The sequence below is a fragment of the Bactrocera neohumeralis genome, chromosome 4, assembly GCF_024586455.1.
Source record: "Bactrocera neohumeralis isolate Rockhampton chromosome 4, APGP_CSIRO_Bneo_wtdbg2-racon-allhic-juicebox.fasta_v2, whole genome shotgun sequence".
Taxonomy (NCBI): domain Eukaryota; kingdom Metazoa; phylum Arthropoda; class Insecta; order Diptera; family Tephritidae; genus Bactrocera; species Bactrocera neohumeralis.
The window spans coordinates 51,644,010-51,661,225 of NC_065921.1; the positions used below are offsets into that span (position 1 = coordinate 51,644,010).

Here is a 17,216-nt window from a genome sequence, read left to right on the forward strand (position 1 = left end):
AATCCAGGCGCTTTAGTATTTTTGATTTTTTTTGGTATTGCCAATATTTCGTCTTCCGTGACTAACGGGGGTGACTCTGCAGCTTCGTTTCGTCGCTTGGCATATGAAATCCGGTCATGTTTCGGGAATAATGTTTCGACGACCTTTCCCATAAAAGAGGCATCTTTAGGTTGCTGCTGCTTGTTTTTAAATCTCGACATACAGATTTTGTAAGCAGTACCCCAATGGTCAATGTTTGCTTCCTCACACAGCTTCTCAAAACATGATTTTTTCCTTCGAGTAATTGCCGACTTAAGGAGCTTCTTGTGGCTTTTAAATTCTTCCCTATGGCGATTTTCATTCATTTCGCTCCGGTTACGTTGTAGACGCCGTCTAGCTGAGTGACAAAGCTTTCTCTGCTTGGAAATTTCCTCATTCCACCAATATACAAGCCGCCGCTTGTTGGGATGTGACGTTCTACGCATTGTTGCATCGCATGCTGCGATCAGTTCTTTTCGCACTGCCGATACCAAGTGGGCGGCGCCGTCACCTGATGCCTTTGATGCACTCCAGACTAGCTCAAACAGGTCTGGGTCGAACTCTTGTTGTTTCCAGCTTCGCTTTCGGGAGGGGTTTCTGCTAAGAAGTTTCTGCTCTCGGGAGTACGAGATGTCAGACACCGCCCACTTAATGTGCCTGCCCAGTGAGTCGTTTGCAAACATAATGTCAATTACGGATCCTTTATTATTTTTTTGGTAAGTGTTTCGAGTTCCGGTGTTCATTATTGTTAAGTGCGTTTGACTCAGATATTCATGAATTAGCCGCCCGCGGTGGTTTGTACATCTGCTGCCCCATTCACTTGACCAAGCATTAAAATCACCCGCTATTATAATAGGTGTTTTGCTTCTGGTTGATAAAGACAGCCTTAAGAGGAAATCTTCAAATTCTGTGATTGCCGCGCTGGCCTTAGCATCTTGAGCGCGCATGGATACAAGTGCTATTTGTGTGCCACTACGCGTTTTTCGCAGACTTTTGACATTTGTTGTCTCTAGATTTTGGATTCCACACTCCCTTTTCAGTGCTGAGCAGATTTCTTCGGGAGTTGTTATTTCGTCCAGGTGTTTGCATACAATCGTAACGTTGTGGGATTTAGGCTGTACATAGCCATTTCTCCTATCGCTCCTTCCAAGGCGCTTTGGAAAGATTCGGCTTTCGTGTCTGCTCCATTTTTCAGTTCTAAAAGCAGGTCTCCTTTGAGTGTTTTCCGAACGTAGATTACGTTCCTCAAGCCCGCTGTCACTTTTTATTTTTCGCAGAATATCTGCATACGACGCACCTTCTTTCTTCGTGATAATGATGGCATCCGGTTTTGTTTTAATTTTCTTTTCCATCGGTTCCTCTTTTTTACGACATCTACCCATCTTTCATTTGCGTTTTGAATCGTGGTATCCTTTTGCTCTCCAATTCTTTATTTTTGTGCTAAATATGCTGACTGTTTCTCCATTTTGCAATTCCTCAGGCTTACTCTTTTTGCTTACTTCATCGGCAGTATCACACTTCTTATTTGGTCCAGCAGCGGTGGGTTCCTCATTTTTACCATTAGGCGGTCTTCTCAATATTTTAGAAATCCTTCAGAAAGGATTATCCGGTGTTCGCCTAATACTATTTTCGGAGGCCATACCTCAGCGAGAAAATAGTTTGGTAACACCCCTCGATGTGTACGTTCAGTACCTAGCTTTACTGTCTAACTTAAAACTAAAAAATAGTTGGCAATGCCAAAACCAAAAGAAAAAGGGAACAGCTAATGCTTGTGTTTGGGATGGTTGGCAATGCACCAACCAAAAGAAAAAACGAAAACACGAGTAGGGGAACCGCTGATAGATCACAAAATAAAGAAAACAAAACGGCAGAATAATGAAAATACAAATTAAGTGCACGCTCTTGTAAGAGGAAATAATTGTATTTATTTTTTACAAATTGGCGCGGAAAAACACAAAAGGTAAGTGCAAATGGTTCTATATTATTAAAAAATCAAAGTCTATTTGTCTTTTTCTTTAGGCCTGATGTCCACTTAGGTGGTTCAATTTCTCTGGATGTCCCACACAAAAAAGAAACTAACTTTTCCCCAATAAACAACAGAATTTACTATGGAATTTGAAGAACACAAAAAAAACACGTCTACTTCACTCTGTGTACTTCAACATACATACACATTTACGCAAGTTTGTTGGTAAAGCTGTTAGAGCGGCAACCCTGCCAGCCAAGAGCGGTTAAAACACTAGTGAAAGTAGGTAGTAAAGTAGTGAAGAAAGTGGTTAGATTGCCATAGGCCGCGTGAAGATTCACACGTACGTATACATGTGATCATACATGATGCGCTGATTCAGCAGTGTCATATAAAAACGTATATCTGTCCTGCTCTAATATCCCCAATCGACAGCTGATGCAGGGTTGCTTTTTCTCTTTCCTAATTTAGAATATATTTAAAATTCTAAACATTTTAAATTTAAATTTTTTCATTTTTCTTTATTAATAAACATTTTTTACAGAATTGCAAATATGTACATATGTTCAATAAACAAATTATTAATATCTGAAAATAAAGATTAATTATATAAAATGATAAAATGCCTGAAAGAAAAGATTAATTAAATAAAAATAGTGATAAAATCTGAAAAAAAGTTTAATTAAATAAAAATAATAGTAGCATCTGAAAGAAAAGAATAATATTATCTGATTATCTAAAATATAAAACAAACATTTGTTTTCACATATTATATTGGACTATGAAGGCCGCCTTAATCGCATAAAATACATACTTATGTACATATGTAATTATTTTTGCGTATTATATTGGACTGCGCAATCCATTTTCAAACAACACACACTTATTTTGACATACTTACTTAACAATTTATATTTGCTGCTTCTGATAATATTGTTGCTGCTGCTATTTACAATTCAGTTCTGATTTCCAATGCTATAAAAACAAATGAAGTAATTATTTGCAAATTATTTAAAAAATCACATAAAAATCATTCACTTACCTTCTTGTACGAGCCTCCTTTACGATGGTACGATCACGAATGACATGCGTCTTTCAATCGTTTTTTTATTACCATTTTTGGGATTTTCTTATGGCACTATTGGCAATTATGTTTTCTCCTTCGCACTCATTGAAATAAATCAATAAATGAAAGGATCTTTTTTTCATCGCATTTAGGTAAACAAAAAATAACCCGAAAATGTGCATTGGTGTTAGTGCATAGAGAAAAAATATGTAGTTGTATTGAAATATTTGAGAAAAATGGTTAGCCATGGCTGGCAGGGAAGGGGAGCGGTGACAATCGGCGCTCGTTCGCTTATTAATGAGAAAAATTATGCTAAATTCAATGTTTAGAAATGTACGCTTACAGATACGTACATATATTTACAATGCGCAAACGTCTCTGCATATAATTTATATATGTATGTACATATAATTTATATCAAAGCACACAAGACCCGTTGGTTTTGGTTTCTCAGTGGAGCCAGACTTTTCAACTGAGCTCTAAGCTACCGGGGGGGCGGTAGGTCGCGGATAGCCGGACGGCCTGTAGTAGCAGGTTAGTTGCGAAATAAGTTAAGACGAATAAGCAACCCCCGACGAGGAGCGGCAAGAGTGAAGGTTGCGGTAAAAAAAAACCAGCTAAGCTGATGAAACCCCTGCGACAGAGGCGAGCCGATACCTCCTCTCAAAAATAGGTGTCCTCCCCCACCATGCATGGGCATGGTGGGTAATACAAAAATCCAGGCGCGACGGACTCACAATGAGCGGCTTCCTGGTCAGCGTCTGTTCACCATGTCAGGTGCAGCAGTTAAAGTTTTTCGACCGATGTACATCGCGGCGAATTGAGAGTCCCTTTAAATCTTTTCAGCGACTCTTCTGCTGCCGAGATGGATAAGGTGATGTGAGCCTGCTATGCCGAGGTGGTAGCCGCGGTGTCCATCAATAACCAGCCCCTTTGGACTCTGGTCAAGGAGTGTGCATTGGGCGCAAGATTAGTAGTCTGCCAGGAACTGACTCCCAAAGGACACCAGTAATGGAAATATATCCATTTAAGTGGTCTTCGTGACGGTTGAGAAACCAAACAACACGCCGCAAGCGAAGGCGGTAAAACCTTGCGGCTACCACATGAATGAACTTGGTGAAGAAATTAAGAAGTTGATAGATATGATGCGTCCACTGCAGCGAACAATCAACAATAATCTTAGGGACCTCGTTGGCAATATAAAGAAGATGTACGAAAAAGCTTTAGAGGAGTATCAAAAGAGCAAGCAAAAGTACTCCAAAAATGAATAAAACCACCCATGGAGAGGAACCAAAGAAGGTTAAAAATAACGAGGAAATAGGAGATAAGTCAACCTCAATCAACAAAGGACAGATACCGGGAAAACAAGATGGCTGGATGAAAATCAGAAGGAAAAAGAAGGCTGCATATAAGCACCGACCTAGGCCTGATGCGATAGTGATTGCGCGAACCGGCAACATGACATACAGCGATATTTTAAGAGCTGTTAAAAAATAAGATGCCCTGCAGAAACTGATGGAAAGTGTAAACCGGATTAGAAAGATGGCCAAAGGTAAAATTTTAATGGAACTTAAGAGCGCGCAAATGGAAAACACTGCTAACTACACCAGCGAAATTGGCAAAGTGCTTGGAGATGAACCCAAAACTAAAGCCCTAACGAGTGAAACCACTGTGGAAATGCGGGATCTGGATGGAATAACCGGAGAGGAAGACCTTGCCAATGCTATTCGCCTGCAAAAACTCAGAACATAGGAGTCAGCCGTCTTGCAGTGCATGTAAAAAACAAGGAAAGGAGAACTCTGACCACCAGATAGGTAGCAAGAAATGTCCTCTCTACCAAGAAACATGCAAAAAAGCCAAAATATGACGGTTCTACAGCTCAACCTCAACCACTGCGAAGCAGCACAATACCTGCTTACGCATACAGCAACCTCCGACCTAACGGGCAAAACGGCCATTTGTGCCTGTGGAGAAAATGTGTTTCAAGAAAAGCCACTAACAGGACAAGCCTATTACACGCGGGCAAAGCTCCGCGAAATAAACGGCCATTTGTGCCTGTGGAGAAAATGTGTTTCAAGAAAAGCCACTAACAGGACAAGCCTATTACACGCTGGCAAAGCTCCGCGAAATAAATTTCTATAGCTGTTACATTCCGCCAAGCATCGCACAAGGTGAATATGAAATAATCATTGATAACCTTGTACGAGAAGTGTCGAACACCACAATGAACGCAGTGGCAGGTGACTTCAATGCATGGACAGTGGAGTGGGGTAGCGCATACAAGACGAGACGATTTTGTAAAAATAAATAAAAATTTTACCATTTTTCGGAAAACAATGGTTCATATAATACAAAATAATCACGCATATGTGACTCAGAGAATGCTTTTTTACATTCTCTGTGTGACTTTGTATATTTTTCTTCAAAGCATTTCCCTTTATTTATTCCCGCATGAATTCAGTCGTTTTATATATATTTCTGCAATTGAACGTGCTCATTTCTGCTAAATAGCAGCGAGAATGGTGAATTCCTTACTACAATTCTATTAGCTCAGTTAGCCACCCAATCGGACCATCATACAGAATTCAATTTGCACCTTCTCTATACTTTAAGTTCTCTGGTTCATCTGCATTAAATATATCCTCCGTTTTTTAGTTATATCGGGTGATTTTTTAAGAGCTTGATAACTTTTTTTTAAAAAAAAAACGCATAAAATTTGCAAAATCTCATCGGTTCTTTATTTGAAACGTTAGATTGGTTCATGACATTTACTTTTTGAAGATAATTTCATTTAAATGTTGACCGCGGCTGCGTCTTAGGTGGTCCATTCGGAAAGTCCAATTTTGGGCAACTTTTTCGAGCATTTCGGCCGGAATAGCCCGAATTTCTTCGGAAATGTTGTCTTCCAAAGCTGGAATAGTTGCTGGCTTATTTCTGTAGACTTTAGACTTGACGTAGCCCCACAAAAAATAGTCTAAAGGCGTTAAATCGCATGATCTTGGTGGCCAACTGCCCATGCATCCCGAAAAATGCACTGTTTGGTGTGGTTTGTACGCTGGTGGAATCATTGGACCGTATTTTTCAAAGATGCTGTTGGACGCAACGTTACGGTGAATGGCGATCGCTATCGTTCGATGCTAACAAACTTTTTGTTGCCAAAAATGGAAGAACTGAACTTGGTTGACATGTGGTTTCAACAAGATGGCGCTACATGCCACACAGCTCGCGATTCTATGGCCATTTTGAGGGAAAACTTCGGAGAACAATTCATCAGTTGGCCATTAGTAGAGTAATGAAAGGATAGTTGGGATTTCTATGAAATGCGTTCGTTTTCGTCGTCATTTCGATATGTTCGAGGACTTCCGTATATTTGTCAATGTCGATTTCATGTATTATTCTAAACGTTCCTGTCTGCAATCTGGCCGATTCTTTTTCTATAGTCACTATATTGGGAATTCGAATAGTCTATGATTTGTACCTCCGCGAGGCATAGTGGTAAGAGAAACCTGAAAAAAAATTCGGTTTTCATCAGTTACGTATCCTGCTTTTATGTATAATTTGTCCTTTTCCGGTAAGGACTGTACTATTTCTATCCTCCTTAACTATTTCCTTACAGTATGGTTTGCTTAACTTAGTTCGTAATCTTCTATTTTTCTTAACGTAAATTACCTGTCCTGGCAAATATGTTTTTGTTGTGTGTCTTTTTTTGTTGTGATAATCGATATCATTTCTCTGCTTTTCCGCTAATTTTTGTAAGTTATCTTGTCTTGTCTTTTCAATATACCCGGGAGTATGTGTCACATTCCTACCAAATCTACTGGCCTTTTCCTCGTCACCGAGTGGGTGGTATGGTTATACTCTGAAACTGCTCTTACTAATAGTTCTTCGAAATTACTGTGGCCTCCATTATTCTTGATACATCGCATTATTTCGGTTAGGGTGGAGTGAAACCTCTCCACTTGGCCGTTCGCTTGACTTTTGTATGGGGGAGTAGTGTAAACATCTATTCCTAGTTCGTCTTTTATCATAAATTTAATTGAGGTGGAATTAAACGCTGGTTCGTTATCCATTACCATTAGCTTTGGTACACCGAAAAAGAATATTACGTCTCTTAACCCTTTGCCGGGCAAGACCGTCTGCAGACGGTTTTTACATTATCTGAATTTAAGTTCAAACAGCATAGGTGTCGTGTGATATTGGTCTCTAGTTCTTTGGTTTTTAACTGAATACACACAAATATTAAGCAGAAAAAGATTTCAACGCTATAGTTTAAAAGTTTGGTGAATTCAACTGACACCGAAAGTGAAAAGTGGCATCTTAATTAGCGCGAAAACTTATCTTAACTTTTCAGGTAAGTAGTCATATTGCTCATTTCTAAAATTTAATTAACATATAATCTCGAAATATAAATTTCCGAAGATTTTATGAATATAGTGAAAACCGTCTCTGGACGGTCTTGCCCGGGTAAGGGAAAAAATACATTACCGTAGCTGAATCGGTCAGTGTATAACCAATGTGGGGTGTTCACTTTTTAATTGCTTTTTAAATTGAAAAATGTTATTTATATATAATTCTAATTTTTTTTCAGAAAATGAAAGAGTTCAGACATCAGAAAAAAAGAAAATATTGTGCGAAAAAGCCACATGAGTTTACAGAGGAAGATCTTAGAAGAAAGCTTAAATTATCTGCAATGACAGATGAAGAAATCGAGCATTTGATGAACTCAACTCTTTTGTCTGATGAAGAATCTGAGTACGAAGACGATGACAACAGTATAGCTGACCCAGAGTATGTTGTTGATCTGATATCACCTGAGGAAGACCAAATAATAGACGACGTTTTATGTGAAATGAACAACAGCGTTGTAGGCAAAGAAGTTGGGTTGTCGTTGAATTTTAGCACACTTAGTGGTGTCTCATCAGAAGCAGTAGAACCGATTCCGTATACATCCATAACCAGTACAGATGCAGAGGCTGCAACCACTACCAAAAAGCGAATAAGCCACGGAGGAGGCCACATCCGCCGCTACCGACAACCGAATCGACTGGCCCACAAGTAATACCATCATCAGGCGGATTTACAGCCTCAAGCTTGGATGCCATTGACAAGAGTTCGATTGAGTTCTCAAATATCTTATGGCGGCAAAGATCTATGAAAATGCATGTGAATGAAATTGCGTTCCGTGGAGATTCTGGGTTGCCTTATGCCGTCAGAAAACTTAAGAACTCGATTGAGTTTTGAAATTATTTTTTGACTGATGAACTCATAGCCGTAATTGTTGAAGAAACCAACCGAGCAGCGCGATAAATAGACATAAATACCCAGTTCATAACTAATTCTTCACAGATTCGAAAATATCTCGGCGTTTTGATGTTTATGTATATTTTTCGCTATCCAAATATAGAAGCGCACTGGAGTGAATTTGGATTTAGACATGTACCAAATGCTTTGCCTTGGAAGAAATTTGTTGCAATTAAAAAGCATTTGTCTTTTTCTGATAAGAGTAAGCGCATCAAAAGAGGTGAGCCAGGGTACGATCCATTATTTCGAATAAGAAAATGTATTGATTTTTTGAATGAACGCTTCGATTCCTTTCCTAAACAAGCTCGTTTATGTATTGATGAACAGATGTGTAAAACAAAGGCCGTGCACTATTTACGGCAATATATGCCAAACAAGCCCAATAAATGGGGTATAAAGCTTTCCGTGTTGTGCGACAGCAATGGATATGCATACCAGTTTGAGGTATATAATGGTGCTGGTGATAACACTATTTTACCAGGCACACCAGATCTTGGAGCCACCAGCAATGTCGTCATTCGGCTATCGCAAACTATTCCTGATTTCGTGAATCATATTTTATACTTTGACAATTTTTACTCATCACTGCCCCTAATGGTTTATTTACGAGCTTGTGGTATATTTGCTTTAGGTACCATTCGAGCCAACAGAATATCAAACTGTAAGCTACCATCCGATTCAGATACTGAGCTGAGAAAAGTGGATAGAGGTTTCGCAGTGGAGTTTTCTGCTATTGCGTATGGAGTTGACTTGACTACGGTTCTCTGGAAAGTCACCAAAAATGTTCGGCTATGCTCAACTTATGTAGGTGTCGAACCATTTGCAAAAGCGAATGCTGCTTTCCAGCCATCGAAAATTCATAGATATAATAGAAAAAAGAGAGAATACATTGAAATAGATTGCCCACAAATCATTCGCGAGTACAACTCTCACATGGGTGGTGTAGATCTCATGGATTCATATATGGGCAGTGATAATTCGGGTGGTGGAGCACGGTGCTCGCTCGTTCCGTTGATGTGGTTGGCAGTGGGGAAACGGTCGGCGCAAATTTATTCCACAAAAGTTAAATAAAAACCAAAAAGTTTCATATAATACATGTATTTAAATATAATATAATTGGACAAACACTTACCACGTCTGTATAGCTGTACGGTCGCAAAAGGAGAGAGCGCGCGCAACTTTTTTAATTAGTGTTTAGTTGCGCTCGAATTGAAACTTCGAAAAAGAAGAAAATAAATGATTGCTCTGCCGATACAGACGTGGCAAAAGAAATTGGGCGGGGGCGGCGTCAACATTCTCCCCGCCTTGCAGTATTACTGCAAATGCAGTTTACAATAAATTACTTAAAGCTAACTTAACTAACTGGCTCCTGCACTTCCTCTTCCACGTCTTCTCTGCAGATGGGGTGGCCGACGAGACGAATCGAGTCTGGTTCGGTCCGGGAAATGCCGCTGAGATGAATCGAGTCTCAGTCGGTCATTGCCATGCCGCCAATTCGCATAGAAGTCACCACCTTCCGAGGTCGGCGAGACGACTCAAGTCTAACTCGATCCTGAGTAGGTGGTAAATGTGAGAGGCGTTGGCAGCCAGTGCACTTTATTGTACGACGCTGGATATTATATATCCCAGTGTCGTATTTTGGGCGATGAGTTATCCCACTGCCGCTGGTTGTAACCCTGGCAACATGAGCCGGGAGTAGACGTCCGCTCCCAAAATTACCGCGACTGGCGCTGACTTGTGGAACTCGGGCTAATCATAGAACGCACTGTTATTAACCTTGTAGTAGTTCGCACTCTTATTACGGCGGTTGGTGACAGCGTACTTCTTTGCTGCCAAGGTAGAGTTGCTTGCCTATCCTTGATGATACGGCGTGCATATGCTTGACGTCTTGAAGTCTCGTCCACGCCTTCCCCTCGGATGGGGTGGCCGGCGGAACGAATGGAGTTCTGCTCAGTCCGGGCAATGTCGCTGAGACGAATCGAGTCTCAGTCGATCGTTGCCATGCCGCCAATCCGAAAGGAAGTTACCAGCACGACGAAGTCGGCGAGACGACTCGAGTCTGGCTCGATCTTGGGCGTGTGGTATGCGGGAGAGGCCTCGTTGGTCAGAGCTTTGCGTGACTGATGGCGTCGGTTGACATGGTTGAGCGAGGTCCGAATCCGTCGTGGCGATTGACATCTTCGTCTGTTTGCGCTGCTCTTTCTGCTGATGCAGCTTATCGGCACCCTCGTCATATTTCTTTGCAGCTAAGACATGCTGTGCATTATTTGCGCATGCTGTGACAATTGTGTCTTGTCTTTGGCGGTGGGCGTACTTTGGCTCGTTATCGACGCTGTGGATTGTGCATGTGTTTGTGATTGATGAGCACCTGTATAAGTTCGCCCTTGTCATCGAGTCGTATCTCTTCGGGCACACGTTTGATCTCCTCGTAAAGTGAGAGCAAGAAGAGCTTATCGGGATCACGATTCTTCCGTTTGTTTGCTTTTGCGGATTCTCGTTGCGTTGCGGCTGCAGCATGTTGCTGGTTGCGCAACAGATGCGAGTGCAGGCCGCCGTAGAATGCCTGCAGGTGTGGCATCGAATTATGTTGTTGTGACGCATTAGTGCCAGATACGTGGTCACCGTTGGGCGATTGCATCCTAACGCCGGGTGCTCGAAATGCGCCACCATGCATATCGGTGGGATTCGATGAGCCAGGCGCATCATTTGTTTCGTCATCATTGCTGGCTGCTGTTGTGTAAATATAAAATTAGTATTATTTTTAGTACAAAAATGGTTTTGTGTTTGTTGTTGAGTTATTGCTAAATTTCGTCCGTTGCCTTTGCCAGTTATCTTCGTTTCTTCGGAGGGAACGGAACCTGTTAAAACCCAACCGAACACTGTACGTTACTGTACTGTTACGGGGCGAGCCAATTGTAATCGAGCATACCGATTGAACTCGTCCTGATACGGTATCAGATGTAAGCGTTTTTGCAGACTATTGCTTACGAAGGTGGCTTCAGATCCTGAATCAATCAGGGCTCTGACAGTGAAGGTGCTCTCGTTGTGACATACGGTCACCATGGCTGTACCTAAGAGCATGCTTCGACTGGTAGGCACATTTGAAATATTGGCCTTAATAGAGGCCACATGAGATTTAGTAGAAATCTCAGTAGTGTCTGTGCTGTCAGATATCTGAGATATTCCCTCACTCTGATCCCGGTGAATCATAGAGTGATGTCTCTGTTTACATTTGGAACAATTAAACAGACTTTTACAATTTTTGACTTCATGTGAGTCCGATAAACAGTTTAGGCAAGCGTGGAGTTTTCTGACAGCATTTAACCGTGCATTAGGCTGCATCTCAATGAAGGTAGGTAGGTAGGGGTGCAGCCCTATCGGGCTCAATTAGCACTTGATGTGCCATTTTGATACACTATTCGTAGGACCTTTTGTGTCTGCTATTACGTTTCACCTTCTCTCTCAAACCATTTTGATGTTTCGATGAAACTACTTATGTCCGATATGCTTTTGGTGGAAATCCATTCAAGGTTTGGTGCTTGGTGGATTCCGAGTGTTTTGTGTCGGATCTGTGCTAGAGCTGGGCATTCGCAGAGAAAGTGGAAAATTGTTTCCTTGTTCCCTGCTACTCCGCAGCCACGGCAGATATCGTTGTAGGGCAATCCCATTTTGGACGCATGTTCCCCAAATGGCCAGTGCCCTGTTGTGGTAGCTGTTATTCTGTAAATACTTTTTCTTGACCTATTTAATAAATCATTTGTTCTTTTCCTGTCATATGTTGGCCATAATTGTTTAGTTGTGACGCATTTTGTAATGCTTTTCCACCTGTTGTTTGCAATTTGCTGAAATTGTCTATTGATCTCTCCTTTTATCGATCCTAGCGGGCTTGGTATTAGCTCCGCCTCGGATTCATTGAGGAAAGCTCCTGCCTTTGCCAACTCGTCTGCTTTATCGTTACCGCAAAAGTTCCTGTGTCCGGGAACCCAGATCAAGTTTAGCTGGAGCTTGTCTTTTATTGAGCTTAGTGCTCTCTTGCAGCTGTGAACTATACTGGAATTTGTCATGGGTGAAGACAATGCCAGGAGGGCCGCCTGGCTGTCTGTAAATATAGTTGCTTTATGTATATTTCCGTGGTTTTCTAATAGAACCTCGCAGGCTTTTTCTATGCCTAGTACTTCTGCTTGGAAGATGCTAGCCGAGTTCGGTAGACGTATAGAGAGAGATATGCCTAGATCTGCGGAGAATACCCCCGTGCCCACTCCGCAGTTCATTTTGGACCCGTTGGTATAGACTGAGGTGGTATCTTCCTCTACTATTGAACCTCTTCTCCATTCTCGTCTAGGTGGTATCCTCACCTGGAAGTGTCTATTGAAATCCAGCTTTGGGAGAATGTAGTCTGATTTGTTAATAGTGAACTTGTTTAGAATTACACTATGTCCGTAGTTCAGCTGTTTCCAACCTCCCAATTCTTTTATTCTTATCGCCGCAATAGCTGCTGTTTTGTGAATAAAAATGTCCATTGGTAGTTGATGCAGGATCACATTGAGCGCATCAGTCGGACATAACCTGATTGCACCCGTAACACCCGCACATGCTGCTCTTTGTATTCCATTTAATTTTCTAATATTGTATTGTTTGTTTAGCGCTGGCCACCATACCAGAGCTCCATATGTAAGTATAGGTCTTATGACAGCCGTATACATCCACATGATTATACTTGGTTTAAGGCCCCAATTCTTGTTGACGATTTTCTTACAAGTATAGTAGGCCATGTATGCTTTGTTTATTCTTTTTTCTATATTTATTTTCCAGGACAGTTTGGTGTCAATCTCCACCCCCAAGTATTTAGCTGTGGGGGATAGAGTGAGTGTTGTACCGTTTAGTACCGGAAGTTGAAACTGAGGTATTTTGGTTCTGCTTGTGAATAGCATCAGTTCTGTTTTGTTCGGGTTAACTCCTAGACCATTGTTTTTAGCCCATAGGTTTAACCTACGAAGTGCTCTTTCCATAATCTCGCTGACTGTTGAAGGAAACATGCCTCAAACCAACAACACTATATCGTCTGCATACGCTACTGCTTTCACTCCTTCACCGTTTAGTTGGAGTAGTATTTCGTTCAGCGCTGCAACCCAAAGAATCGGAGAGAGGACCCCCTTGAGGCGTTCCTCTACTCACATAGCTTGTTTGTGTTGCAGCGCCGTTTGAAGCTATAATCTTCCTATTCTCAAGCATCGATAGTATCCATCTGCACACAGTGTCGTCTATGCCACCATGTGCCAGAGAATTAATTATCGCATTTACTTCTATGTTGTTGAAGGCGCCCTCTATGTCTAGAAATGCAGCCATGGTGTATTGTTTGTGGTGTAGTGATTTTTCGATTACACTTATCACCTCGTGAAGGGCGGTTTCGGTTGATCGGCCCTTCATGTACGCATGTTGGGACTTCGATAACTTCTCCGCCATTATTGCTCTTACGTGTAGATCTATTAGCCTTTCTAGTACCTTCAACATACAGGAGGTAAGGCTTATAGGTCTAAAATCCTTGGCAGTCTCATGTGTTCTTCTGCCTGGTTTTGGAAGGAACACAACTTTACTCCTTTTCCAACTTCTTGGGATGTAAGATAGTTGAATGCTAGTCTTGTATATATATTTTCAAGCCTTAGAACCATTGGTTCTACTAGCATTTTTGCAGGACCTGCCGCTTTAAATGGTGCAAAACTGTTTATGGCATATTTGATTTTACTTTTGTCTACTATTTGGCTTCGATAGTCAGCTGCATTCAGCGGTGGTTCTGGTTGAACCCTCGTTGAAGGTTTTTGCTGGCTCCCGGGGAAGTGCGTTGTGATTAGTACCTCCAGGGACTCTTTTGCCGAGGAGGTCCAATCACTTCCCTCAGCCCTAATGTAGGCAGTGTTAATATGATCTTTGGATAGCATTTTACTCAGCCTAGCGGCTTCTCTGCAACTTTCTATCGATGTGCAGAAAGATTGCCATGAGTCCTTTTTAGCTTTCCTGACTGCTTTTTTGTATTCTTTCATAATGTCTTTATATGGCTGCCAGATTTTGGTTCTAAAACTCTCATTGAAAGTTTTCCTTAGTTGTGTTCTCAAACTCTTAAGTTCACTGTTCCACCAAGGAAGAGACTTTCTCTTTTTCAAAACTGTTAGCGGAGTAGATTTATTAAAAGTTGTGGTTAAAATTTTTTCCAACTTCTCTACTTCTGAATCTAATTCCTCAGGATTTCTGATACTCTTGTTGCCTCCTTTTCAAGGCATTTTGTTGCTATACTGGTAAATTTTCCCCATGCCGTTCTTCTAGGGTTCCGGTATGTGAGAGGCGCACTGTACTTCTCGCGGATGCTGAAGAGTATCCAAGAGTGATCCGACATGGAAGGCTCATCGGATACCCTCCAGTTATCCACAACGAGACTGTCTGTGTCTGTTGATAGCTTGAGGTCAAGCACTTCCTCCCACCCCGGAAACCTATCCGAGCTTGGGAAAATAAATGTTGGCTTATCGCCCTTGTTGCAAATACTTAGATTACTATTCAAAATATACTGCAAGAGTGACTCACCTCTGGTGTTTATATTGGAGCTACCCCATACGGTGTGCCTTACGTTTGCATCACACCCTATTAGGACATCATCCCTCCTGTTCTCCTCTACTAGTCTGGCGAGCGGGGCCGGTGGTAAGTCTTCGTCATGGGCCAAGTAGGCCGAGACCAAGAAGAAGGGCTTTTCCTTCTGTTCCACCTTTACCACTGTGATATCTGCTGTGCTGTAATTAGGACAAAGAAATGCATTTATACTTTTATTGATAAGAATGCAATAAGGCGGTTTACCTCTGTTCCGTGTATCCGGTATCATCATTGAATTCGGTATCATCATTGAATTCGGTATCATCATTGAACTAGGGCTCCTGTACTAGGCTGATGTCGATGCCCCTCTCGTTCACGAGGGTTGTCAGATTCGCTGTAGCACTCTTCGAGTGCTGCAGGTTAATCTGTACGCATCTTATGTTATTGGGCATCTCGGGTTTCTTCGATGCCCACATTCCTTAGCAACTGGCTGGCGTCGTCGACCTCTTCCGTGTCGTCTTCGTCAGCCGCTTTGTCGCCTTGGAAGATTTTTAGTCTGGCCTTGCGGATTCCGAAGCTGATTTTGTAGTCAGTCTTCTTCAGAGCCTCAATGGACTCATCACAAATGGCCACTAGTATTGGCTTGCTTGCTTTATTAGGTTTTTCCTCCTTGATTAGCTGCCACTCATCTATACCTGGTATAGATTTGTTCTGCAGCTTAATGCACCTCAGGAGTTTTTCGCCTGGCTCCTCTAGAGGGGGTAACCAAATGCGAGCACGAGGTCTCTTTGGAATGTCCCTGGCGGGTATAAGCCTCAATTGGAGGCCTACGAAGGCGTTGCTAATTATAGCAACACTACCCGTCAGGAAATCTAGCGAGGCCTGGTCCGCGCATTTGATGACCCTGTAGCCCCTGAGGGTCTCAGAGGAGTCAAACTCCGGGTGGGGACCCGCAGGATTGACGAGTACATAGCTTAGCACCATACTCGACAATCTGACGTCGATCTCCACCCATCTCTCCTGTATTGTGCCCGGAGAGGAGGAATTTCCATCTATAATGGCCACCTGCAGGCTATCCCTGGCTACATCGCAGAAATACCTTGCCGTTGTTGTGCTGCTGTGTTCTCCTTCACTCCGCCTCGGTTTTTTGGGCTGAGTTCCGGGTACCTCTGTGATGGAGCGATTTCTCTTTTGAGAAGTGCTCTCTAGTTTGTTCTCTACTCCAGGTTGTGATTGCTTCCTTTTCAGGTAGCCTTCATATTCCTCTACGATGGATTTGAGGCGCTTTGTTTCAGCCTCCTCAACTGGGGTACCGGCTGCCTGGTCTTTGGCTATCTTCCCTAGTATGAAGACCGCCCTCTGGTACCGGTTTTTCCTCAGCTGATTTTGGGATTTCTTGCGCTTCTTTTTGTTCTCACTTTTAGCCGCCAGTGCACTTTGGTAGGTGCTCATGGCAGCCTTGGAGGTGGACGCTTCGTCCCTTACCTCTGTGGTTTTCACTGCTGTATCTACCGGTATACTTTGTTTGGTATGTTCGGTAGTACTCTTACTCGTCTCCTGGCTGGAGGCAAATAGTTCGTCTTCATCGGATTCCGTTATAGGATTCCGATAGCTCATGTCCTTAGTCGTTGCTGTTGTCGTCAATTTGATTGTTGTAGTTGGTGTTGTTGTTTTTGTATTGTTTGCGTTCATGTTTGGTCCCACGAGTAGTCCGGAAAGGGTAGTCACTCGTCCGCAGAGCCGGTATGCGGAGAGAAGGCTTTTATACCTCCGACCTCGCCCGGCCATTCAGCCCTCGGCACGGGTACCTCGACACCTTGGCTTAGGATGGTGTTGGTTCGGGTGTCCTCATACTTCCACAATAGGAGATGAGCGTAAAACCTAGGGTTTATTCATCCATATCACTATTGTGGGAATTATGAAGTGTCCCTCTTAGTTCGTAAGATTAGAGTGCGTTTCCTTTGGGATGCACACTTTACTCTTCCTTAAGCCCCTTCGCCACGACAAGGCGACCAACTTCAAAGGAGAATGAATCTTTGACAAGTTTTCAAAATGTGCGATTGAGATGAGCACAGTTTACATTTGATATTATTTGTCTTGGCGTGATGGGAATTGATGGATTTGGATCCAATCCTTGACTGCAAGGTTGGTATCCGACCTTCACCATCAGCCGACTTAATCTTGGGTTGAGTACCCAAATCGCCTTTGAGGTTTGATACTCTCTCAAGCGTTTTAACCCGTTTGGTTAGAAATTTGTCTAAGTCAACCCATTTTGGGATCTCTGAATCC

General features: G+C 42.3%; 1 protein-coding gene across 1 annotated transcript; it reads right to left on the reverse strand.

Annotated features, from left to right (window-relative positions):
• Positions 1-9,475: 9,475 nt before the first annotated feature.
• LOC126755748 (uncharacterized) lies at positions 9,476-16,544 on the reverse strand. The gene is made up of 4 exons (XM_050468489.1): positions 16,413-16,544; positions 15,192-15,259; positions 14,925-15,127; positions 9,476-11,081 (listed from the first exon to the last, which is right to left on the reverse strand). Exons 1-4 carry the CDS (start codon positions 16,542-16,544, stop codon positions 10,675-10,677), a joined length of 810 nt encoding a protein of 269 aa, XP_050324446.1. The 3' UTR covers positions 9,476-10,674.
• Positions 16,545-17,216: the final 672 nt, after the last annotated feature.

What these genes read in the sequence shown, in the direction of transcription:
- LOC126755748 (XM_050468489.1), bottom strand. Translation starts at nt 16,544, where the DNA reads ATGAGCTATCGGAATCCTATAACGGAATCCGATGAAGACGAACTATTT. An exon ending in CAGCAGTGAAAACCACAGAG is followed by an intron (nt 15,260 to 16,412) that starts GTAAGGGACGAA and finishes CAGGAGCCCTAG; the next exon opens with TTCAATGATGATACCGAATT. An exon ending in ACCGGATACACGGAACAGAG is followed by an intron (nt 15,128 to 15,191) that starts GTAAACCGCCTT and finishes TCCTAATTACAG; the next exon opens with CACAGCAGATATCACAGTGG.